The sequence below is a fragment of the Mustela lutreola genome, chromosome 17 (assembly GCF_030435805.1).
Source record: "Mustela lutreola isolate mMusLut2 chromosome 17, mMusLut2.pri, whole genome shotgun sequence".
Taxonomy (NCBI): domain Eukaryota; kingdom Metazoa; phylum Chordata; class Mammalia; order Carnivora; family Mustelidae; genus Mustela; species Mustela lutreola.
In genome coordinates, this window is record NC_081306.1 from 20,774,808 (window position 1) to 20,800,050 (window position 25,243).

General features: G+C 48.6%; 1 protein-coding gene across 1 annotated transcript in view; it reads left to right on the plus strand.

Annotated features, from left to right (window-relative positions):
- The first annotated feature begins 239 nt into the window (after nt 1–239).
- The window catches only part of TRAP1 (TNF receptor associated protein 1), a 50,548-nt gene continuing 25,544 nt past the window's right edge, over nt 240–25,243 (plus strand). The window contains exon 1 of the mRNA XM_059155041.1: nt 240–371. Within this exon, the coding sequence (XP_059011024.1) occupies nt 296–371 (76 nt within the window). The 5' untranslated portion in view covers nt 240–295. The remainder of the gene's footprint in view (nt 372–25,243) is intronic.

Below are 25,243 nucleotides of genomic sequence, written 5' to 3' on the forward strand. Positions count from 1 at the left end.
CCCCATTTTAGGGATGCACGAAGTGAGGCCCTGTTGGCGGGCGAGTGCCCCGCGGCCCCTCCCGTCGCCCTTGACAACGCGACACAAGGTCACGGGGGGCCCGCCCCCAGGCCCGACTGTCCCCGCGCGGGCCGACGGCTGCGCTGCGCAGGCCCCCGCCCACTCTCCGGCTCAGGCAGCGGGCTGGGCAGCCCTGCGCTCACCGTGACGTCACCACGTCGCGTCCGAGGAAGGCCCCGCCCCGCCCCGCCCCGCCCCCGCCGCGCGTGCGGCACGGGTGCCGGGGAGGACAGACATGGCGCGCGAGCTGCGGGTGTTGCTGCTGTGGGGACGCAGCCTGCGGGCGCCGGCCCTGGCTGCCGCCCCGAGAGGTAAGGGTCGACGAGTGGGCGGGCGGGCCTCTCCTCCCCAGGTCCTGGGCGCGCTTCCTCCTCCGTGGGAGCCACGGAGGTTCTGTGAGATTTAGGCGCCACCTGCGCGGCGAGTGTGGAGCGTCGTGGTGTCGCGGGACTGCCCGGGTTTCCTCCCCCACCCGCCCTCAGGTAGCGGGGAGGAGCCCCGGCCCGCGGGACTCCTGCAGGGGCTTCTCCCCGTCGAGCCCTCCGGTTCGTTTTGAGGCAGAGAGATCGAGGGCTCTTCGCTCCTGCAGCCGAGCGCGTCTTCGGGGAGTGGGGACGAACTTCACCTGGGCGACCGTGTAAGCCCCTTCGTGGCGCTGCTATTGCTCCGCGCCCCCAAGTTGTGTTATATCGGGGCGATGCAGAAACCACTTGGTCTCCACCGTGGTGTGCATGTGGGAACAACACTGAGTGCCCACTCTGCCCGGACACGGCCGCGAACCGGGCAGAACCGCGTCTTCCCTGGACTCTGGGTTCTTGACCCCCGCATTCCCAGGACCTGAAATTGGTAGGTGCTCAAGTAAATGGCCAAAAAAAAAAAAAAAAAAAGAATAACCATAACTGCTTTCAAGCCATGAGCAAACGTTACAGCGTTCTTTTGAGGCTCTGCACACACTCACACACGCGGACAGGTGTCTGTTTTTATGTGAAAAGGCGTAGCCCATATATGTAGTTTGCTCCTGAACTGTTTTTAACGTTCTCTGCAAAGCTTACCCATTTTGTGTCGGTAACCCCCGTCCGTGGCTTTCCAGCGGCTGTGTAGTGTCTTGTGTTGTGGAAGTTTGGCCGTTTATTTAGCCGTCCTGTTAATAAACATAATAAAGTTGATGTCCATGATTTTTTTGTTTTCGTCATTACATTGTTATGTAGAATGGGCGAGTATTTAAATCTTCGGGGCACATATATGGCATTTCTTTAGAATTTCAGAATCTGAGTTTTTTTTTTTTTTTTTTTTTAGATTTTATTTATTTATTTGAAATAGATCACAAGTAGGCAGAGAGAGGGAGAAGCGGACTCCCTGCTGAGCAGAGAGCCCGATGCGGGCCTCGATCCCAGGACCCTGAGATCATGACCTGAGCCGAAGGCAGAGGCTTAACCCACTGAGCCACCCAGGCGCCCCAGAATCTGAGTTTTATAATTTTATTTATTTGACAGAGATCACAAGAAGGAGAGAGACAGAGAGAGGAAGGGAAGCAGGCTCCCCGCTGAGCAGAGAGCCAGATGCGGGGCTCGATCCCAGAACCCTGGGATCATGACCTGAACTGAAGGCAGAGGCTTAACCCACTGAGCCACCCAGGCGCCCCCAGAATCTGAGTTTTAGAATCGATAGTTCAGTGTCTGTGCGTATTTAAAATGTTAGCTGACATTGCCAAATTGCTGTCGAGAAAGGCTTTATCAGTTTACCTTCCCGTTAACAGGGAATGGGACTGCCTGTATCAAGGCAGGTCCTCCAAGGATAGTAGTGAGAATATTTTCATTTGCTTAATGGCCATTTCTATATCTTCTGTGAATTTCTTTTTCACGTCTCCTACACTTTTCCTTTTACCTGAGTTTTCAATTTTGGTGCAGTATTACTTTTTTTTAAAACAGTTTTAAAAAATGTATTGGTTAATGCATGTTGACTGTAAATTTTATACTTTTGCTTGTACCCACCATCTTCTTTCTTTATTGGATTTATTTCCTGTCATACGAGAGTATACCCTTGTGTTAATTTTGCAGAAGTCTTTGGGTTGTAAATTTTCTAAGCTCCACCGAGTCTAAAAGATTTTATTTTGCCCCAATCCTGTGTAGTAGGTTTCCTGGATACTGTATTCCAGGTCAAAATGATTTTTCTTCAAAGAGTGAGGGTATTGATCTGCTGTTCTCTAGCATCTGTGTTACAGAGGAGCAGTCTTAATTTCATTGTTTCTTTTGTAGCTAACTTGGTTTTGTTTTCTTCTTACCTTTCTCTTGAGGTTAAGGGTTTTTTCTTTTTTGTTCATGTTCTAAGATGTTCCAGCCGTGTGTGTTGTAAATCACTCTTTGTACCACGTAGTGTCTCTTCTGCTGGGAAGATGTGCTGGTTTTCAGCCCAGCAAGTTTTTGTTCTGATTTTTTAACTCTTTCCCATAATAATCTGCGTCCCTCTTCTTCTGAACTTCTGTCACAGTCTTTTCTTTGGATCTGAGATCGAGAACCTTTTGGAAGCGTGGCGTATTGCAGATGCCCTTGATACCCACCCGTGTGGGCAGTCATGAAGGTACAGTTGTTTAGAGGGACTGAGGGATGGATGAGTTTAGCCTAGAAAATATGTATCTTATACAGTGGGGGGAAGAGAATAAGAGAAGTCACATCTACAGAAAATTCAAAATTCACCTGTATTTTTTTTTCCTATGTTGGTGGGAGAGTGTTGCCAAATGTTAGCATGTGCTCAGCTTCACATCTGAGAGTCTGCCTTTGTCACCCTCCCAGTCCTTCCCCCTCTGCTCTGTGAGGTGTGAAACAGTCTCAGCTTGTGGACTTTTTATTTCTCATTTTTGCTCATTACTTAGTTTATTCAACAAATACATTTTGAGGGGCATCTGGCTGGCTCACTCAAGGCATGCAACTCCTGACCTCGGGGTTATGAGTTTGAGCCCTACGTTGGGTGTGGAGATTGTGTAAAAAAAACAAACAAGCAAAAAAAAAACATATTTTGAATGCTCTCTGGGACTTCAGAGATGATGTGACCCTGCTGTTGGGGTCATAGGTTAAGTGGGAGCATGTGTTTTCCAGGCAGTGTACTGGGCCATATTGCCATTCCTGAGGCCTGTTTGGCCAGTCAGGGAGGGCAGAAACGTGCGGATGATTGCTCAAGTGGATCTCACAGGAGAGGGTTATGAGCCCGGTCTCGCACCAGGTGCAGGGTATCAGGTGCTATTGAATGACTGGGTTTGACAAGAAATGGGAATATACGGGAGTGAGGGTGAAGGAGGCTGAAAATTACGTCCTTTCCCTTCTGTTGCATGTAAACTTGTGGGCCATTCTCTGTAACTGTCAGGCTAGTCACAAGGCCAGACATGGGCCAGTACTTGGGGGGAACCCAGCTGTAGGCATTGTGAGGGCCACACACCTGATTTTCTGCACGCGCTCAGGACCAGGTGGGTGGCTGATTCCAGCGTTGTCCCTGGTGAATCAAGGTGACTGGTGGTAGAGAACCAACGAGTAATTCCTTCCACTGGTAGAAGGTAGTTATTATAAAGAGTAGAGCTGTCAGAGCCTGGGTAATCAGGAAAATGTAACATTCATAGTAAAAAATGTAAACTGCCATCAAACGTTTGCACCAGTTCTGATGAGTAACAGAAGTAATGGATTTGCCGGTAGACAGACAAAGAAGCCTCCCAAAGAAGAGATGATGGGCCTGAAAGGTCAGCAACAGGCCTGGTCTCCAAAAGCAGATGATCGTGTTTTGAGGTGGAGAGGGTGCTGGGTTGGTCTTTTCATGGGGCCGTGGACCTGCCGTGGACCACAGCTCCTGAGCCCTGGTCCTGCTCTTGAGGACGCTGTTCTCACTGTTGGCCTCGCCAGGACCCCATCACGAGGCAGCCACCGTAGACTGTTTGGTTTCAGGTTAGTGTTTTCTACCTTTTCCAGTCTCTGTAAGCTGGAGCCTGTGCTGGAATTTTCTGACTTAGAAGTGAGACTTCGAAGGGGTGAGGAGTCTGCCCCAAGCACTAGAAGAGTCTGTTGCCCCCTTTGGTGTAGGGCTCCAGCCCAGCAGGTTTATTTCCCCAAACGAGCCCACCTGGACCTTGTGCAGCCCCAGTCTTACATTTACTGCTTTTATCTTCCTGTTGATTTTTTCTGCTTCTTCCGTCTGCTCTCTCTTTGGGGGCCCATGCCGTGTAATTCGTGCCCTCACAGCTATCGGTTGCAGCCGTCATGAGACTTGAGGCAAATGCTGGCGTTCCCAGGCTCTCTGCAGGATGAGCGGAGCAGATCTTACTCCGCGAAACAGCTCTCCCTGTCGCTGACAGAACGTATCGGTAATAGGCTTGATCCTTAACTGCTCGGACCCCGAATGGCTTTGCCTCCTCTATATGCCACAGTGCAGGGGCCTCGGTCAGCACCAGTGAGGCACCAGGCCTGGGGTGTGGGGTGTGTGGTCGGCTGCCCAGGAGCCACCAGGTGGGCCGTGGGCTTGAGGTGCTTTGGCAGGACCAGAGGGCCGAGTTACCTGCAGAAGACTAACCCGAGTGTAATAGGTTAGTAAAGACCTTACTAGTTACTAGCTGAGTAGTTGGCCAAAATTAAGGCCCCTCCAAAAAAAAAAACCTCCTAAGTGTTTGCTGTCCTTGTGCGTTGAGACCATTGCTGCTTGAAGGGGTGGGGGGTGCGGGGTTGGGGGGCCGGAGTTGGATTGAGGGGAAACCAGCATTTCTCAGCTCTGCCCCCAAAGTCCAATCCCAGGTAATAAAGGTGATTTCTGTAGGGAGACTGACTGGAGCATTGGTGGTCCATGTGTCAAACCAAAATACTGTCTTGGCATCAGCAAAGTGTATCTGGTTCACACTCTGGTGAAATGTTTTCGTTCAAAGCCAGAGGCTGTTCTTGAATTGCATTTTCGGTGCCTTCGGTGTAGCCAGCTAGAATTTTTCTTTTCTTTCTTTCTTTCTTTTTTTTTTTTTTTTTAAGATTTTATTTATTTATTTGATAGAACAAGCAGGGGGAGCAGCAGTCAGAGCGAGAGGGAGAGGCAGGCTCCTGCTGAGCAAGGAGCCCAGTGGGGTTTGATCCCGGGACCCTGGGATTTTGACTTGGGTCTGGATACGGAAGACTCGACTTTTACTAGGAAGCTGCTGTTTGCTTACTCTACAAGGAAATTCTGTAGCATTTGGCAAAATCAGTTTTGGGGTTTCATTTCTGATACGGCTCCTAAAGCCACTGGGAATGATAGACCGTGAAAGTTATAGCTTAGAGACCCACTGTCTGCTTGGGCATCATCCGTCCCTGCTTTTCCCCCGGATGACTTCCCACAGATTAGGTAAATGGAATTCAGGTGTTTCCAAGGCATGGGCTTAACTAATTTGAAGAGCGGTTCCGTTATTTAGGAGCCATATAATCAAGATATGTGATTAGAACATTAAAAAAAACACACCCTTAATTTTGAGGTAGCCAAAACGAGTATTAAAGAAAACCCGGGGTTCCTGGGCAGCTCAGTGGGTTAAGCCTCTGCCTTCGGCTCAGGTCATGATCTCAGGGTTCTGGGATCTAGTTCCGCATCGGGCTCTCTGCTCAGCTGGGAGCCTGCTTCCCTCTCTGTCTCTGGCTGCCTTTCTGCCTACTGTGATCTATGTCTGTCAAATAAATAAATAAAAACCTTTTGAAAAATTAAATAAAATTTAAAAACCCAGATTATATGGCAGCACTATTAACAAGTAGGTCTCCGTCCTTCTGGTGGAGCTGGATGTGTCAGCTAGCCAGCGCGGCTCAGTGCCACTGTGTTCACACAACCGACATTCTCGAGCTTATGGAGAGCGGAGCTTATGAAGCTTACTTTTAAAGAAGCGAAACATTTCATTTTAGCCGTTATGATTGGAAGTCTTTCTGAAACAGATACATCAGACAGAATGTAACTGAACCTTCCTTGGATTTTTTCAGGGTCATTGTGTTAGTCTGTGGTTTTCTCCAGTAACATACAGGCCCTTGAGGGCCATGGGGTAGGACGACTCCCATGTATGACGTGTCCCCACAGGGAAACTGCTGTTTGGGTGTTGCTCTGTTTTTAGCTTTCTTTCCTCTTATGTAGTTCATCAGGCCTTCCTGGGGCCATGTTCCCTCCTCTGCCAGTTTCCAGATGTGGGCTTGGAAACTAGATTACAAAACTTATTAGTTGCAGATTTCTAATATTTTTATTTTTATTTTTTAAAAGATTTTGTTTATTTATTTGACAGAGATACAGCGAGAGAGAGCACAAGCAGGAGGAGTGGGAGAGGGAGAAGCAGGCTTCCCGCCGAGCAGGGAGCCCAATGCAGGGCTTGATCCCAGGACCCTGGGATCATGACCTGAGTCAAGGCAGATGCTCAAAGACTGAGCCACTCAGGCGCCCCTTCTGCAGATTTTTTTTAAAAGAGAAAGATGGGTGGTGGGGGAGGCACTTGGGTGGCTTAGTCGGTTGGGTATCTGCCTTCAGCTCGGGTCATGATCGAGCCCCACGTCGGGCTCCTTGCTCAGCTCCTTGCAGAGCAGCAGAGGCAGAGCGAAAGCAGCCTCCCGCTCTGCCTCTGCCTCTGCCGCTCTGCCTACATGTGCGCACGTGCGTGGTTGCTCTGTCAAATAAAATCTTTAAAAAATTAATAGAAGAGTTGTTAGTGAGGGCAAGAATAGTCTTCGGTGACTAAAGCCTCCTTTTTTGTTGTTTTGTTTCTTTGTATTTAGAGAGTTGATGTTTATTTCTCTTTTTTTTTTTTAAAGATTTTATTGATTTTTTTTGACAGAGTGCACAAGTAGGCAGAGTGGCGGGGTGGGGGGGCGCAGACTCGCCACTGAGCAGGGAGCCCAGTGCGGGGCTCCATCCCAGGACCCTGAGATCATGACCTGAGCTGAAAGCAGCTGCTTCATGGACTGAGTCACCCGGACGCCCCTCCATTTCTTTCTTTTTTTTTTCTTTCTTTTTTCTTTTGTTTAACCCACATTCGGTGATTTCGAAACCAGCCACCAAGATTGGTGGGTCACCAGTCTAGACCTGTAATCTGCGAAGCTTTCTGAGTTCAGCGTCTGTGCCTTCTGAGAAGAGAACCACGTGTTAGTTGAGGGCCTGCTCTGACTCCAGCATTGTGTGGGAAAGACAGACGGCAGAGTGTCCAGGTGAGCCCCAAGAATGTCTCCCACGTTGGGTAGTGCTAGCAGTTCAAGAACCATCCCGCTGCCTCCTGTGCTCCCCGGGGACGAGGCAGACACGAATCCTGGCCTGCGTGGTGCTGGGGTGGACACGAGTAACATGGCGTGAGTGTCGGTGCGGAGCCTGGGGAGGAGAGCAGAGCAGAAGGCCTCCTGCTAGAGACGGGGCAGGGAGACCGCCCACGGGGAAGGGGAAGGGGGCTGCGCAAGGGCAGCTCAAGTCGAGGCAGTGGCTTGTGCCAGGGTCCTGAGGCAGCCGCGGGCCGGCGTGCTGTGGGGACAGCTGGGAGCTGGGTCAGAGGTGTGCGAGTCTCAGACTGCGATGTGGCGGGTGGGTGCGATGCCACACGGAGTTCCGCGGCCGGCTGAGGTTATGGGAGTTTTCTGAGAAAAATCCTTCCAAGTTTTTGTTACTGAGAAAGTAGGGCTGTTTTCCGGAACTGGTTGGTACCGTGGAAATAATCTCCTTCCTCCCTTAGTGCGCAGCAGTGCGTCAAAGCCCCTGCAGCGACAGGGGGGCCCCCGGGTGGGCCGGCGAACCTCTTGGGCCCTTCCTGCGTGGCATCTGGGGTCCCTGTCCGCCGCTGCCGGCTGTGCCGTCGCCTGTGTGGGCGCCGCGCTCGGCCCTTCCCTGAGGGGCGTTCGGGCTGTTCCCGGGTTCCCGGAATTACAGGCCACACCGCCTGCCGCTGGTCATACCTTCCCTGGCGCGCGTCTCCCATTAGTTTAAAATCTCCTCCTACTCCGACAGCAAACATTCTGTCCTGTTTCCACACGCCTTTCTTCAGTCCTGCGTGTGTCAAGCGTCTCCTGATGCAGAGCCACTGGTGTTTCTCTTTTGGGGAATTGCCCTTGTTCTGTTAAGCTCCTGGCATTTTTGTTACAGACCTGTAAGTGACCTTCTGTGTGCAAGCTGGCCCTCTGCTGTCTGCCCGCTGCAGTTGGTTTTTTGGTAGCGTGGTTGTTCCTAGTTGTCCGTGTATATGGGATCAAGGGTTGTACACTCTACCGACTGCATCAACCAGGCGACCCGTGTATATATTTTTAAAATTAAATTGTTTTTATTTTTATTTTTATTTATTTATTTTTTTTAAAGATTTTATTTATTTATTTGACAGATAGAGACCAGAAGTGGGCATAGAGGCAGGCAGGGAGAGAGAGACAGAGAAGCAGGCTCCTGCGAGCAGAGAGCCTGATGCGGGGCTTGATCCTAGGACCCTGAGATCATGACCTGAGCGGAAGGCAGAGGCTTTAACCCACTGAGCCTCCCAGGCGCCCTTTTATTTTTATTTTTAAAGATTTTATTTATTTATTTGAGAGAGAGAATGAGAGAATGAGAGGGGAGGGGTTCAGAAGGGGAAGCAGATTCCCCAGGGAGCAGGGAGCCCAATTCGGGGCTTGATTCTGGGACCTCAGGATCATGGCCTGAGCTGAAAGCAGCTGCCCAACCAACAGAGCCACCCAGCACCCTATTTTTTAAAATGTTCTGGTATTTTTAAGTAATCTCTACACCCAGTGTGGGGTTCAAACTCACAGCCTGAAATCAAGAGTTGCGTGCTCTGTCAACGGGGCCAGCAAGTGATGAGAACTTTTATGATTGATTCTGTTTATTTTAATTTTTGTGTGCTCCATAAATTTATGGTTCTTGGGTTATGTATTTTGTTTAGAAATCATTTCCCCTTAAGTCATTAGAGAAAAAGATGTCAGAATGATCATTATTGGTAAGAAAGGCAAATCTTGAGGGGTTACCTCGTATCCCCTCCAGAGGCTGGAATGAAAACCACAGGTGATCATGATGTACTTTGGAGTGTTGAGGTCCAGAGCCAGTGGCCAAAGAAGGATTCTTGAGATGTCTTTGTTGCAAAGTGGTGGTTTTATTAAAGCATGGGGACAGGACCTGTGGGCAGAGGGAGCTGCACTGGGGGATGAGGAGTGACTGATTATGTTTAAGAGTTTATATCCTAGTAAGGGGAGAATGATGTTAGGGCTCCCAGAAATTGAGTCTGTAGGTTTCTGGAGTTGATTTTTTCCTTCTTCCCACCCCCAAGATTGTATTTATGTGACAGAGAAGAGGGGGGAGAGAGAGAGAGCGCGCGTGCACACAAGTAGGGGGAGTGGCTGAGGGAGATGGAGAAGCAGACCCCCCACTGAGCAGGGACCCTGATGTGGAGCTCGATCCCAGGACCCTGAGATCATGACTTGAGCTGAAGGCAGAGGCTTCACCAACTGAGCCACCCAGCCCCACCCCCACCCCCAAAAGCGCTTCTTAAAATACCTCTTATGGGGTACCTGGGTGGCTTAGTCAGTGAAGCACCTGCCTTCTGCTTGGTCATGATCCTGGGGTCCTGGGATCAAGTCCCGCATCGGGCCCCCCTTGCTCAGAGAGGCAGCCTGCTTTTCCCTCTCCCTCTGCCTGCTGTCCCACCTGCTCGTGGTTGGTCTCTCTGTGTCAAATAAATAAAGAAAATAGTTTTTAAAAATAGCTCTTACGTTTTCTTCAAGTATTTCTAACTTTTTTATTTTCACTTTTATAGCCCATCTGCAATTTTTTATATAGTAATTGAAAGAGGAAATTAATTTTAATATGGTAGCTTTAAGTTAATGTGCTTAACACAGTTAATAGTCTTTCCTCATTGTTTTAAAAAATCTTGTCTATTCATGCAAAAGTTTAGTTTTCCATATGAATTTTAGAATTAGGTTGAATAATTTAAAATTGAGTTTTCACTGGGCTCGTCTTAAAAATACAGGTTTATTTGGGACACCTGGGTGGCTCAGTGGGTTAAGCCTCTGCCTTTGGCTCAGGTCATGATCTCAGGGTCCTGGGATCAAGTCCCGCATCACACTGGGCTCTCTGCCTACTTGTGATCTCTCTCTCTCTCTCTGTCAGATAAATAAACAAAATCTTTTTAAAAATACAGGTTTATTGTAAGACCAATTTTTTTCTTTATTTGTTTGTTTATTTTAAATAACTTATGCCCAGTATGAGACTCAGGCTCATAACCCTGAGATATACGAGCCATACTCTTCACCACCTGAGCCAGCCAGCTGCCCAGGGAAGTGATGTTTTTAAATATTTACTCTTCCTATCCAGGGACATTTCTCTGAGCTTTTTTCTTTTTTAAAAAACTTATTTTAGGGATGCCTGGGTGGCTCAGTTGGTTAAGCAGCTGCCTTTGGCTCAGGTCATGATCCCAGCGTCCTGGGATCGAGTCCCATATCAGGCTCCTAGCTTGGCAGGAAGCCTGCTTCTCCCTCTGCCTCTGCCTGCTACTCTGTCTGCCTGTGCTCGCTCACACTGTCTCTCTCTCTCTGACAAAATCTTAAAAAAAAAAAAATTAAAAACAAATTTATTTTAGGGGCGCCTGGGTGGCTCAGTGGGTTAAAGCCTCTGCCTTCGGCTCAGGTCATGATCCCAGGGTCCTGGGATCGAGCCCCGCATCGGGCTCTCTGCTCAGCGGGGAGCCTGCTTCCCCCTCTCTCTCTGCCTGCCTCTCTGCCTACTTGTGATTTCTGTCTGTCAAAAAAATAAATCTTAAAAAAAATATATTTATTTTTATTAATGTATAATGTATTAAATGCTCCAGGGGTACAGGTCTGTGAATAATCAGTCTTACACAATTCACAGCATTTACCATAACCCATACCCTCCACAGTGTCCATAACCCAGCCATCCTGCCCCCCACCCCCACCCCAGCAGCCCTCAGTTTGTTTCCTGAGATTAAGAGTCTCTTATGGTTTGTCTCCCTCCCTGGTCCCATCTTGTTTCACTTTTTCCCTCCCTGCCCCACACGACCCCCCACCATGCCTCTCAAATTCCTCATATCAGAGAGATCATATGATAATTGTCTTTCTCTGATTTACTTATTTCATTTAACATAGTACTCTCTAGTTCCATCCACTTCGTTGCAAATGGCAATATTTCGGGTTTTTTGATGGCTGCATAATATCCCATTGTATATATGCACCACATCTTTATCCATTCATCTGTTGATGGACGTCTAGGTACTTTCCATAGTTTGGCTATTGTGGACATTGCTGCTGTAAACATTCGGGTGCATGTGCCCCTTCGGATCACTGCATTTGTATCTTTAGGGTAAATACCCAGTAGTGCGAGTGCTGGGTCATAGGGTAGCTCTATTTTCAACTTTTTAAGGCACCTCCATCTGTTTTCCAGAGTAGCTGCACCAGATTGGATTCCCACCAACAGTATAGGAGGATTCCCTTTTCTCTGCATCCTTGGCAACACCTGTTGTTTCCTGACTTGTTAATTTTAGCCATTCTGACTGGTGTGAGGTGGCACATCACTGTGGTTTTGATTTGTATTTCCCTGATGCCAAATGACATTGAGCACTTTTTCACGTGTCTGTTGGCCATCTGGATGTCTTCTTTGCATTTATGTCTGTTCATGTCCTCTGCCCGTTTCTTGATTGGATTATTTGTTCTTTGGGTGTTGAGTTTGATAACTTCTTTATATATTTTGGATACTAGTCCTTTATCTGATATGTCATTTGCAAGTATCTTCTCCCATTCTGTCAGTTGTCTTTCAGTTTGGTTGACTGTTTCCTTTGCTGTGCAGAAGCTTTTGATCTTGATGAAGTCCCAGTAGTTCCTTTTTGCCCTTGCTTCCCTTGCCTTTGGCGATATTTCTGAGAAGAAGTTGCTGTGGCTGGGGTGGAAGAGGTTGCTGCCTGTGTTCTCCTCAAGGATTTGGGTAGATTCCTTTCTCACATTGAGGTCTTTCACCCGTTTTGAGTCTATTTTTGTGTGTGGTGTAAGGAAATGGTTCAGTTTCATTCTTCTGCATGTGGCTGTCCAATTTTCCTGGCACCATTTGTTGAAGACACTTTTTTCCATTGGACATTCTTTCCTGCTTTGTGGAATATTAGTTGACCATATTGTTGAGGGTCCATTTCTGAGCTCTCTATCCTGTTCCATAGATCTGTGTGTGTTTTTGGCCTGTACCATACTGTCTTGATTACAGCTTTATAATAGAATTTAAAGTCTGGAACTGTGATGCCACCGACTTTGGTTTTCTTTTTCAACATTTCCCTGGCTATTTGGGGGTCTTTTCTGATTCCATATAAATTTTAGGATTATTTGTTCCATTTCCTTGAAAAAAATTGGTGTTTTGATAGGGATGTGTTAATGGCTGAGCTTTTTTGATCCCTTTGTAGATGTGTTTTATGTGCCTAGTAAATTTTTTTAGTGTGTTTTTATTATTTTTATATGTAGGCTATTTTATGAATAGGTCATAGATACAGCAAGGAACTCAAATGGCACACCGAAAAGCACCCTTCTGTCACTGCTACCCTCACACACCAGTTACTCTCCTGATGGCAACCCCCTTAGCCAGGTTCTTTGTGGCCTTGCAAAGATACATTTGGTGTGTGAGAATAATGTCCATGTATGTGTCCACGTACATACGTGTTTAAGTATCATGGGAGCATCTGCAGACCACTGTCCTGGGCCAGGTTTATTTCTTAATGTATCTCAGAGATGATGTAGCGTCGGGACACTTGGCACACAGATTACCTCATTTTTCTGTGTCACAGTGTTCGTTTATATATATATATATTCCCCCCCCACCCCCACTGCGGCCGACCATCAACCTGGTCATTGTTGCCTGGCCCTTCTGGGGGCTTCTACTCTGGATCCTCATCTGGTTTATCTGTACGGGCCTGTGCGTGACCCCAGCATTGACAGTTGTTGAGAAGGGGCTGGCTCTTTTGTGATGGCCACTTAGAGAGTTTAGTGTTAATTATAGGGCACCTGGGTGGCTCAGCCGGTTAAACGTTTGCCTTCCGCTCAGGTCATGAGCCCAGGGTCCTGGGATTGAGCCCCATGTTGGGCTCCCTGCTCAGTGGTGCAGGGGGATCTAGTCCCTCCGCCCCCCACCTTGTTTATGCTGTCTCTCGTGCTCTTTCTCTAATTTTTTAAAAAAAGTTTATTGTTAATTTTAAGTGACTAAACATTTTTTTTTCTTTTTTAAATATTTGTATTTATTTATTTATTGACAGACAGATCACAAGTAGGCAGAGAGGCAGGCAGAGAGAGAGGAAGGGAAGCAGGCTCCTTGCTGAGCAGAGAGCCCGATGTGGGACTTGATCTCAGGACCCTGAGATCATGACCTGAGCTGACGGCAGAGGCTTTAACCCACTGAGCCACCCCGGCGCCTGTGACTAAACATTTGACTGAAAAGGTGTGCACTGAGAAGTCTGGCTCTCAGCTAGGTCCCCTTCTCCATGCCCTGGCCCTCGCCCTTCTAGGGTGTCTGGGTTAGGAGTCGCTTGTACACCTGCCCGCATTCATGTGAACGCAGGAAGTACAGGTGAACCCCTGTCACTGTGTTTTAGTCACTGAGCAGACCCTGCAGGGTGTGCTGTAACAGCCTCACAGCTTCCCGCCTTCCCCCCCCCCCCCCACCGCCCGCCCCCAACAGCCACATGGTAGTGTTAGGAGTCTAGGAGTGGCTCCTCGTTGGGAGGCTCCGTGGTGCTGTCCTATCCTCTCTGCGGGACATGTAGGTGGTTTCCAGGCTGTTCTGTACCGTGTTCCAGTGCGTGGGATGTATCCAGGGAGTAGAGTCCCCATGCAGAATTGCCAGACGTGAGAGGATGTGTGCATTTGTCGTCTTGACCAGTGTGGCCAGATCCCTCTGCAGGGTCACGCCAGTCCCTGCCGCCCTGTGCGGCTCACCCACAGGCTACCAGAAGTACTGTCTGGAAGTTGCCCCTGAAGTAACATGGGTGTGTGGGCGCCTGCCCCTCCGTCAGAGCTGGCGAAGGTTAACTGGGGTCGGAGCTGGGGCACGGTGCCCACGTCGGGGCCTCGATCGGGGAGTATTGAGTCACCGAACCTGCCGGGCCCGGCCTGCTTCCCTTCTTTCCTGCAGTTACCTGCCATCCGCCCCTGCGGGCTGGCCTCCGGCATGGGCTTCAGGGAGAGCCGGCCCTGGCCACGTTCGGTCCCATGGGGGACGCTGCGGGAAGCCCCTGCTTATTAGTTCAGGGCGGGGTTCCAGGAGGCTATAAGGGCCTCTCTGTGGGCAGGTTCAGTGACCCAGAGAGCTGGGGGCTTGCTTTCCTTTCATCCCTCCGCTTCCCCCATAGACGTTTCGCCTACAAAGAAATGCATAGAGGAGTGTGCGCTTCAGGAAGAAGCATCCAGTGAGCATGGAATACCCAGTGTAAGGAGTAGGACTTACCAGTCCCCTGAAGGCCCATGTGCTCCTCCTTGATGCATGCCTTTCTCTCTCTCCTAAAGGTAACTGCTGACCTGAATTTTTGGGGTTTTATTCCTTTGCTTTATACTTCTGGGTAAATGGAGATGTGTGTACCCAATTTTGTACATACACGCACACAGCATGTTAAAATCATACTGTGTCTGCTGGGCCTTTCTCGGGTCAACATTCTGTTTTCTTAGCTTTAGCCGTGCTAACAGTGTAGCTCAGTGGTTCTTGCTCTTCGTTCCCTTGTGCTCATACACCTTCGTTGCTTTACGTCGGACTGCTCTTGGGCTCTTACACAGAGCTGCTGGATCCTTCCGTGTGGTCCTGCTTTACTGAGCAACACACAGTTAGCTCCCAGAAAGAGTCATGTCGCTGTTGGCCCACATCAGGGGTGTATGAGCCCCCCTTTGCCCCACAGGCCCCTCCAGTCCTTGGTATCTTCAGACTGACTGACAGTCTTTGCCGGTCTGGAGAGTGTTGAATGCTGTCTTGTGACCATGTGTTTGATTACAAGATGCACATCAGGAAGTTCATGGACTGACCGTCCCACTCAGTGGTGCGGGATTGTCTGTGAGATGCATTCGTGTCATTGTCCCGTAACCCTCATGGTGGGAAGATGCCACCGCTCTTGGTCCCCCTGGGTACAGATGTGTGACTTACGTGTGGCGACCGCAGGCATCCTGCCTCGCGGACACACGTGGTTCTCTGGGCTGTGACCTGAGTGAGGTTGCTGGGTTTACGATGTGTTGTTACCGCACAGTTGTGACGGTTTTCCTGTGTGGGTCCTTCGGTACGTTTCCCCAGCTCTGCGAGAGGGAGTTGCTGCTGTGCCAGGTCCTCACCGACACTCAGGGTTTTCAGACATTTTTTTTTTTTTTTGGTTTATTTTTTTTAAGATTTTATTTATTGATTTGACAGACAGAGATCACAAATAGGCAGAGACGTAGGCAGAGAGAGAGGAGAAAGCAGGCTCCCCGCCAAGCAAAGAGTCCAATGTGGGGCTCGATCCCAGGACCCTGGGATCATGACCTGAGCTGAAGGCAGAGGCTTTAACCCACTGAGCCACCCAGGCGCCCTGTTTTCAGACATTTTAAACATTTGGAATTTGATGGTTACAAAGTGATGTTTCAGTCGTGATTTTAATTCATTTTGATGAATTGGTAATGAAATTGAGCATCTTCTTTCCATGGTTTATTGATTCCATTGGTTTATTTATTCCATTTCTGTGAAATGCTATTCATGTCTTTTGCCCCAGTATTTTCTTCTGGATTAGTTGACTTTTCTTATTATGTATTTTTGTATAATTCTTTATGGGCACTAATCTTCTATCACTTTATCCTTTGTCATTCAGTAACGATTGGCTGGAAATGTGTTCTCCCTCTCACCACACCAGGGAGGTGCGGCTCACTGCTCCACTTTCATCCTGGCCTCTGTTTTTGTTTTGGTTTTGGTTTTAGATTATTTGAGAGGGAGAGGGAGAACATGCACTGGAGATCAAGGGGTAAAGTGTGGGAGAGGCAGAGCCAGAAGGAGAAGCAGACTCTCCGTTGAGCAGGGAGCCCAACATGGGGCTCAGTCACAGGACCCTGGGATCGTGACCTGAGCCGAAAGCAGATGCTTAACTGACTGAGCCACCCAGGTGCCCCCCTCCTTTTTTAAAAAGATTTTATTTATTTATTTGATGGAGAGAGACACAGCAAGAGAGGGAACACAAGCAGGGGGAGTGGGAGAGGGAGAAGTAGGCCTCCTATGAGCAGGGAGCCTGATGCGGGGCTGGATCACAGGACCCTGGGATCATGACCTGAGCCGAAGGTAGACGCTTAATGACTGAACCCCCCCAGGTGCCCCATGTTTTGTGTTTTTGATGAACGGAAGTTCTTAATCTTAATTTTGTCAGCTATACCAGTCTTTTTTCCTTTGTAGTTCACCCAAGGTTCTGTAAGCTAAGGCCTGTGGGTTGGGTTAGGCCCACTGCCTGTTTTTGTAAATAAAGTTTTATTGGGGCCCAGGCATGCTTATACTTTCACATGTTTGTGGCCACTTTCCTGCTGTAATGGCAGAGTTGAGCAAGAGAGACCACAGGACCCAGAAGGCCTAAAATATTTACTCTCTGCCCTTTCCAGGAAATGTTTGCCAACCTCTGTTTACCCCAAGGTCATAAAGATCATCTAGTTCCATAAAAGCTGTTTCCTGATCCGTTTTTATCAAACAGGAGTAGGAGCCTTTATTTGAAGCTTTACTTATTCTCTCTTTGCTGGTAAATTTTCTCATGGGCTTCATTTTCAAGATAGAAGATTAGAAAGGACTTGCAGACTAACAATCACAGGCTAATTCTGGCTATAAACAAATTGTGTTTGGCCCAAATATTTAAAAAAAAAAAGTAGTTGCAAATATTTGAGGTCAGATTTCACATAAATATTTGAATTCCTTATTAATTTTGAAAACCAAGAAGTTCTGGGGGTTTGGGCTTGCATTCCACAGTGGCAGCAGTCCTGGGGACATAGTGATGGCGGCTGCCTCCTGCAGGGGGGCCTGCCCGCTGCTGTTGGCTGCAGCAGCGCTGTCCAGCCTCCACCGTTGATGGGCTTACTTTGTGCATGGTATCTTGTGTTCTGTCCATTCCTTTTTAGTGTATCTATGTTTTTATATATATTTTTTTATTTAAGATTTTATTTATTTGAGAAAGTGTATGCGGGAGGGCTGAGGAAGGAGAGAAGCCGAGGGAAGGTAGAGAGAATAGCCCAAGCAGGTTCTGTGCTGAGCGCGAACCCCGTGCAGGACTTGATCCCATGACCCTGAGCCCATGACCCGAGCCGGTATCAAGAGTCGGATCTTACCTGACTGAGCCGCCCAGGCGCCCCTGTGTTTTTGTTTTTATATTTAAAGTGATTGTTCTATACACAATGTGTCATTAGGTCTTGCTTCATCAATTCTGACGATCTTTGCCTAATAATTGGAGCATTTAGTCCATTAATATAAAATGCATTTTTGAGGGGCGCCTGGGTGGCTCAGTGGGTTAAAGCCTCTGCCTTCGGCTCAGATCATGATCTCAGGGTCCTGGGATTGATCCCCACATCGGGCGCTCTGCTCAGCAGGGAGCCTGCTTCCTCCCTCTCTCTGCCTGCCTCTCAGCCTACTTGTGATCTCTGTCTGTCAAATAAATAAATAAATGTTTTTTAAAAATGCACTTTTTGGTATAGTTGAATTTATCTCTATCGTTTGATTGTCTCCTCTCATTTTTTCTCCTTCTTCCTTTCTTTCCTTGCTTTGGATCAGTAAATATTTTTTAGAATTCCATTTTAATTCATCTAATGCTCTTTTAGCTATGCCGCCTTGTGTCATTTTTTTAGTGATTTCTCTGGTGAATGCAGTGTTCATCCTTCCCATAGTCTGTTTAGAATTAGTATTTTGGTATTTTTGTATGAAAATGTATTTTGTAGAAAATGTGGTATTTTGTAGAAAATGTAAAAACCTTGGGGCTGTATTAGAGTGCTTTTCCTCTCTCTACTCTGTCCTTTACGTGACAGTTGTGTTATGTGTCACCCCATAAGACAATGTTTTAACTTTACTTAAGTTATTGTGTGTATTATGTTTTAATGGGGCTCCATCCCAGGACACTGAAATCATGATCTGAGCCAAAGACAGAGGCTTAACCGACTAAGCCACCCAGGTGCTCTGTTGTGTATGTATTAAAGAAATTAAGAGAAAGATACTTACATATTTACCTGGGTTGCTGTTTCTGATGCTCTGCCTTCTTTCTTAAAGATCCAGGTTTCCATCTGGTAACATTTCCATTCAGCCTACAGAATTACAGCATTTCTTTTCCTGCTGGTCTGCTGTTTAAGACTTTAAAGATGTACCATTGTCTTCTGGAAAGTTAGCTGTCATTCACTTTTTTTTTTTTAAGATTTTATTTATTTATTTGACAGAGTTCACAAGTAGGCAAAAGCAGGCAGAGAGAGATGGGGGGAAAGCAGGCTCCCCGCTGACCAGAGAGCCCATTGTGGGGCTAGATCCCAGGACCCTGGCACCAGGACTTGAGCTGAAGGCAGAGGCTTTAACTCACTGAGCCACCCAGGCGCCCCTGTCATTCACATTATTATTTTCCCATGTAATGTGTCACTTTTCTCTGGTTGCGTCCAAGATTTTTTTTTTTTTTAATTGGTTTCCAGCAATTGGCTATGATGTACCTGGGTGCTTTTCTTTAAAATTATCCTGCTCGTGGTTTACTGAGCTTTTGAGTCTGTAAATTGATGTCTTTGACAAACTTTGGGGGAAATTTTCAATCATTTCTTCAAGTATTTTTTTTTTTTTCTGCCCTGTTCTCTTTCTCCTCTCCTTTTGGAATTCCAGTTCATGTATATCTTTTTTCTTTTTTTCTGTCTATACCTGAGACCCTGTTCATTTATTTTTAGTCTTTTTTTCTGTTTCACACTGAATAATTCCTGTCAGTCTATTTTCAAGTTCACAGACTTTTCTCTGGTATCTCCACTTGGTAGTTAAGCCTCCTAATTATTTTTTAAATTTTAGATACTGTATTTTTTATGCCTAGAATTTTCACTTGGTTCTTCTCTTATAGTTTATGTCTCTGAAATTTCCCACCTTTAATTTTGAGCATATTTTGCTGTAGGTCATATAGGATTGTAATGACTGTTTTAAAACCCTCTGATTCCAACATCTGAATCTTCTTGGCACCAGTCGCCATTGATTGACCCTTCTCTTGCATAGGGGTCATGTTTTCCTGCTTCTCTGTGTGTGGAGTAACTTGTTACTGCATCCTGGACATGGTGGATGTTACCTTGTGGAGTCTTTAGATTCTGTTATATTCCTCTGAAGAGTAGTTCTTGTTTTCAGGTGGGTCATTAAACTGGTTGGAGCCCAGCCACAAACAGAACCATTCTATTCTTTTATCCTTAATGGGCTGTTTCCAGTCTGCTCTACACATGCATGGTTCCAGGGGTCAGCCAGAGACTTAAAAGAGTTTATTCCCCAAACTGGGGGCTCCCTTTCTCTTACTCTCTCCTTTCTGCACACACACACGCCTTCCACCTTTTATGGTTACTCTACTCTCTCCTCTGGTTCTTTCAGCCAGAAAGTGTCTGCTCTCATCCAGAATGTGCCTGCTTTTGCTGATTTCTCCAGAGCCTTTTAGGCAGTCCTTTTGTTGTGGTTCCGAAGTCCATGGTTGGTATCCACAGGAGGTTTGGGGGGAGGCTGTAACTCGGCCTGCTGACCCAGCAGTGGCACTCTGTAGTAAATCGTTACATTATTCTTACTTGTTTCCCCCGTAAAAAGGGAGACTGTCCATTGGGATATGTAATTCCAGGAGAACAGTCTACATGTTTCTCATGGTTTAAAATACTGTGTCCATATCTAAAGTACTTAAGATGTCATTATAAGGGGTGCCTGGGGGGCTCAGTCGGTTAAGCGTCTGCCCTTGGCTCTGGTCATGATCTCAGGGTCCTGGGACTGAGCCCCACATTGGGCTCCTTGCTCAGTGGAAAGCCTTCTTCCCCCTCCCCCTCTACCCCTCCCAGTTTGTGCACATGCACTCTTTCTTTGTCAAGTAGATAAATAATCCTTAACAAAGTAGATGTTGATATAAAAAGCAAAACCCTAGTAAGAACGGGTGCTTGGGTGGCACAGTGTGTTAAGCATCTGCCTTTGGCTCAGATCATGACCTCAGGATCCTGTGATCGAGTTCCACACTGAGCCCTGCTTAGTGGGGAGCCTGCTTTGCCTCTGCTTCTCCCTCTGCCTCTCTGTATGTCTCTCATGAATAAATAAATACAATCTTTAAAAACAAACAACCATATTAAGAACAATGGTAGATGTAGAGGGGAAATGAGTGATTAAAACAAAAAAGTACCCCGTGTGTTTGGACTTCTTTGCCTTACTTGGCTGCCCTGTAGGCAGTTACATTTTTAAATCTTGCTTCCTCACGAGACATCGCCCTGCAGGACCACTAAACTGACCAAATGTCCTGTGTCTGCATATGGTGATGTTTGTGGTGATAAAATTTGCATATATTTTTTAAAGATTTTATTTATTTATTTGACAGAGATCACAAGTAGGCTGAGAGGCAGGCAGAAGAGAGAGGGGGAAACAGGCTCCCCGCTGAGCAGAGAGCCCGATGCGGGGCTCAATCCCAGGACTCTGGGATCATGACCTGAGCTGAAGGCAGAGGCTTTAACCCACTGAGCCACCCAGGCGCCCCAGAAGTTGCATATTTGTAACGAGAGCTGCTTCTGCACTAGAGGCTGGGTAGTTGGGAGAAGTTTGGGGACTCTTGCCTTCCTTGAGTTTGGTACTAAGAAACAGACTTGTTCCTGCCCTGGGGTGGTGACTCGTTCTCTGTGAGCAAAGTCAGTAGTAGAGGGGTGGCTGGGGGACTGAGTTGGTTATGTGTCCGAATGTTGTATGGATCTGAGGGTTGTGAGGTCAAGCCGGGCTCCGCACTGGTGTGGAGCCTACTTAAAAAAAACAACAACAACAACCTAGAAACGCCCCAAGCTGGCTTAGAGCTGCAGTTCGAAACAAGTGGCCAGTGGCATCAGAAGTAAGCGCTGTGAATTCCCAACGGGAGGGGCGCTTACAGGGTGTGGGGACGGGAGGACCTCACACTGGACTCTGAAGCAGTTGGGGCGGAGAGAGGGACATGCTTGCAGCCGGGGGAGACGGTGTGAGCACTGGCAGGGGTGTGTGCGGTGTCAGATCCTAACTATCGTTCCCACTTTGTGTGACCCCGAAGCACCGCACAGTTGAACACGCAGTGCTTGCCGCCTGGCATCGAGGCTTGTGGTGTTTCCTTCAGGGTGTAGAGCAGCTTGAAGACAGCTGCGGTGTAGGTAGTGTTCCTGTCTCCCTCGGGCGGAGTCCCCTTTTTGGTTTACTTGTCCAGGCAGCACGGAAAGTTGCTCTCAGCAGTGCTGTTGATCTAGTCTTGGAATTATAAGGGGAAGTCTGAAAGCCCTGGCTGGAAATACGGATTGGTTGTTGGTTCCTTTTTCCTAATGAGGAGGACTTCTGTTTCTCCCATCATGAATAGCAGATTATTCCAAAAAGATCATACTCAGTGGGAGAAACAACAGGAGTAGGGAAAGTGAGACATAGGAAAACGGTGTTGAATCTTGGCGTGAGGAAGGCCTTTACCAGTAGGACTGATTTTGGAAGGCCGCGACCTCACCCAGGACAGCTGCGTCAAAGTCACGGAGTCCACGGCCATGCTTGGCCTGCTCCCCATCCGGAAGGTGGAACAGAAGCTATGCCGGTGCTAGAAGCTGTGCGAGGTACCACCAATGACTCTGCCACAACCCACCATCATTTACGCCCAGCATCTGGGCCATTAACCCCTGTAGCTACTCGACTGTGAGTGTGGAGGCGTCATCGACGCGCTGTTCTCCACAACTGATGTCGGGGCGATGGGGGGCCCCCTGGGAGAAGCACACGGGAGCTGTCTGGAGGACCCAGCTGCCCCAGACATGCTGACATGGAGCCTGGACCTTGCCCATGTCCTCTCCAGATGCCAGAATGGCGAGCAGGACAAGGATGCGGGGAGGGGGCTGGTGGCAGGGAGACTAAGGCAGCCCCTGGGCCCACGGCCAGGCTGCTCTTCTGTATGGGGACAGGGTGTGTGCTGGTGCCTGCCGTCGTCGTCATTGTCATACTAGGTACAGCTTACTGGAAAACCACAACAAAGAATGACTACATGAAACTATGAGGTGCTCTTTCAAGTCAGTCAGAAAAATATTATAGTAGAAAAATGATCATAGACTATCAACAGTTCATCATGAAAAAAAGAAAAAATGTTTAAAAATAAGGATAGGTGCTCAGTCTTGCTCGTATCAAGAGAAACGTAAATGAAAACTACAGTAAAAAGGTGGGCAAAGGTCCAGAGCTTCCCTAATGCCATCTTGGCGGGTGTGTGAGGTGACCCCGCCCATGCTGCTGCCGGGATGTGAGCCAGCGGTCCCTGGAGGGTGACTTGGCAGCATCGGCCACGGTGTAAACTGGACATAACCTGGGACCCGGTGATCCCACTTGTAGATCTGTACCCTGATGTGTGTCCGTGCAGGAATGAGATGACACATGTACGAGAACGTTCCTTAGAGTTCTATTTTCTGCTTTGAAACTTTCTGTTCTGGAGTATTTTGAACCTTAACTGAGCTGCTCCAGAGGGAGTATGCAGGGTCCCCTTCCCTTACTTTCTCCTGATGTTAGTTAGCATCTTATGTCACCGTGGTACGAGGATTAGAAACTGCAGTAGCCGTGGTGCTCGCCTGCGGGCCCGTCTTGCGCACATTGAGCCCGGTTCCCCACCGATGTTCTTCTCTGTCCAGGACCCTACACTGCAGGGCCTTTCGGGCTGTGATGGTTCCTCGGTCTGGGGGTGTCCTTCATTACTGTGACAGCCAGGAAGAGTACTGCCCCTGATTTCATAGATAGCCCTAGAACAGGGTTTGTTTGGTGGTGGTTTTATGATTAGGTTGAGAGGCATTTTTGGCAAGAAGACCGGGGTGGGGAGGCCCTGCCCTCCCACGCTACCACGATTACAGGGCATTGACCCGTCTTCTTCCTGGTGACGGTGACTGTGGTCATTTGGTCAGGAGGTATCTGCCACTTCTCGGCAAACGACTGGTTTTCTCTTTGAAATCGATGGTGTCTTGTGGGGGATCCTATGAGACTGTGCAAATGTTCTCGTGGATGTTTAAACTATCAGCCGTTTGTACCCGTCACAGCTGCTGCTGTGCTTGCCCTGTGGTGACAGTATCCTCCATTTCTTAGACACTAGTTGATTCTGCTGTGAGGAAGAGGTCTTTTCTCCCCCGTTGGTTTACAAGTCCTTCAAGCACGGACTAACAGATAATTAGTTTATTTGCTGGCTGTAAGCTTACTGCGCGGACCGTTACCCTCTTGTTGCCCAGACGGTCCTAGATTTTTCCTTCGGGGTTGCCTTCCTGTTGGGAGCCTGTGCACTCTTGAAGCACCCCATCCTTGGGTCCCTTCCTCCCTTTCTGGCACCACCTTTGTGTTCGTCAGCAGCCCCGGAGAACAGCATTTACACACCAGGGTCTGGGTGCCGGGAAGGGTGACCGTCCAGCACAGCTCGAGGACTGAGGTGTTTCCGGAGACAGGGACTTGCGAGTGGCCCGTTCTGGGACAGTTGTCCTCCCTGTGCAGGTGTGCTCATTGCTGCTGCTGTTTCCTGGCCTCCGGGCCAGACATGCACACACATGTGTGAATACGTGTGCGCGCGCGTACACACACACACACACACCCATGTTTGAGACTCTCGCATCCATTTCCAGTGTGGTGCCGCCAGGCCTCCCCTCCCCTCCTCCGGCGACTGCTTCCTCCTGACTCGGGACCCATAGGGTACTTAATTGCCTGAGCTGAGTAGCTGCCGGAAACGGTTTTCAAGGCGGTGACGATGCTGCGTCAGCGACCGTGTGTGGTACTCTCGGAGGCTCCCTGGACAGCCACAGCACCATTTTGGGGGGGGGTTGGGTTTCTTTTAGATTTTATTTATTCCCGAGAGACAGAGGCAGAGGGAGAAGTAAACTCCCCAAGGAGCAGGGAGCCTGATGTGGAACTCGATCCCAGGAGATCATGACCCCAGCCGAAGGCAGGTACTTAACCAACTGAGCACCCAGGCAACCCCCCCGCCCCCAGCACCATTTTCTGAAGCCACTTAGGTTAGTTCTTGTCCTTTAGGTGCTTATGTTCATAAAATGGCTCTGGGCATCTGCTACAGTTTTTTTCTGAGTGTTCCCCACACCCCATAGGCGCTTCTGGTTTCTCTTCGGTCGTGCGAGAACCATGGTTCTGAGAGTTGGACACACAAAAGGGCATACACAGAAAGGTCACATTCCCCTCAGCTCTGCTGTCTTGTCCCCACCCCCTCACTCTTTTTGTCTCGTCCCCATGTTATGGGGTTGAGTTGCTGCCTCCCGAAAAGATGCTGAAATCCTGACCTCCGTGACCTGTCCGTGTGAGGTTATTTGGAAATTGGGTCTTTGCTGCTGACCAAGTTAAGATGAGGCTGTTAGGGCCGGCCTGGTCTAGCGTGACTGTGTCTTTATGAAGCGGTGGGATTTGGACGCAGAGTGACACGCAAGAGGGACGACACCGTGTCCAAGCCGAGGGACGCCGGAGGCTATGGAACCGAGGAGAGGGGCCCATAGCAGGTTCTTCTCACGGTCTCAGAAGGAGCCAACCCCGCCAACACTCTGATTTCAGATTTCTGGCCTCTAGAACTTGAGATGGACGGTTGCTGTGGTTTCAGCTGCACAGTCCGTGGTGCTTGGCTACAGCAAGCCCAGGAAATGGCACACACTTCTAGGTAATCCGTTTCTTACGGTTTGAATTGTGTGCCCCCAAAAGATATGTCGGGGTGCTACTGCTGGATACTGTGTTAGTGTCCTTGTCTGCAAACGGGGTCTTTGCAGGTGTACATAAAGAGGAGGGTGTACTGAATTGGAAGCCCCAAATCCAGCATCACTGGTGTGTCTGATGCAGAGATCGGGACACAGGGGAGACACACCCGGGGAGTGACATAGGTGGAGATCAGAGCCAGGCTGCTGTGAGTCAGGGACACAGGGACTGCTGGCAGCACCGTGAGCCGGCAGAGGTATGGACCGACCTCTCAGAGTCTCTGCGAGGAACCTACCCTGCCGACACCTTGGTCTTGGACTTCTGGCCACCAGAACCACGAGGGGCTGTTTGGGCTGTTGTTAGCCCTCTGGCGGGGGTGCTTCGT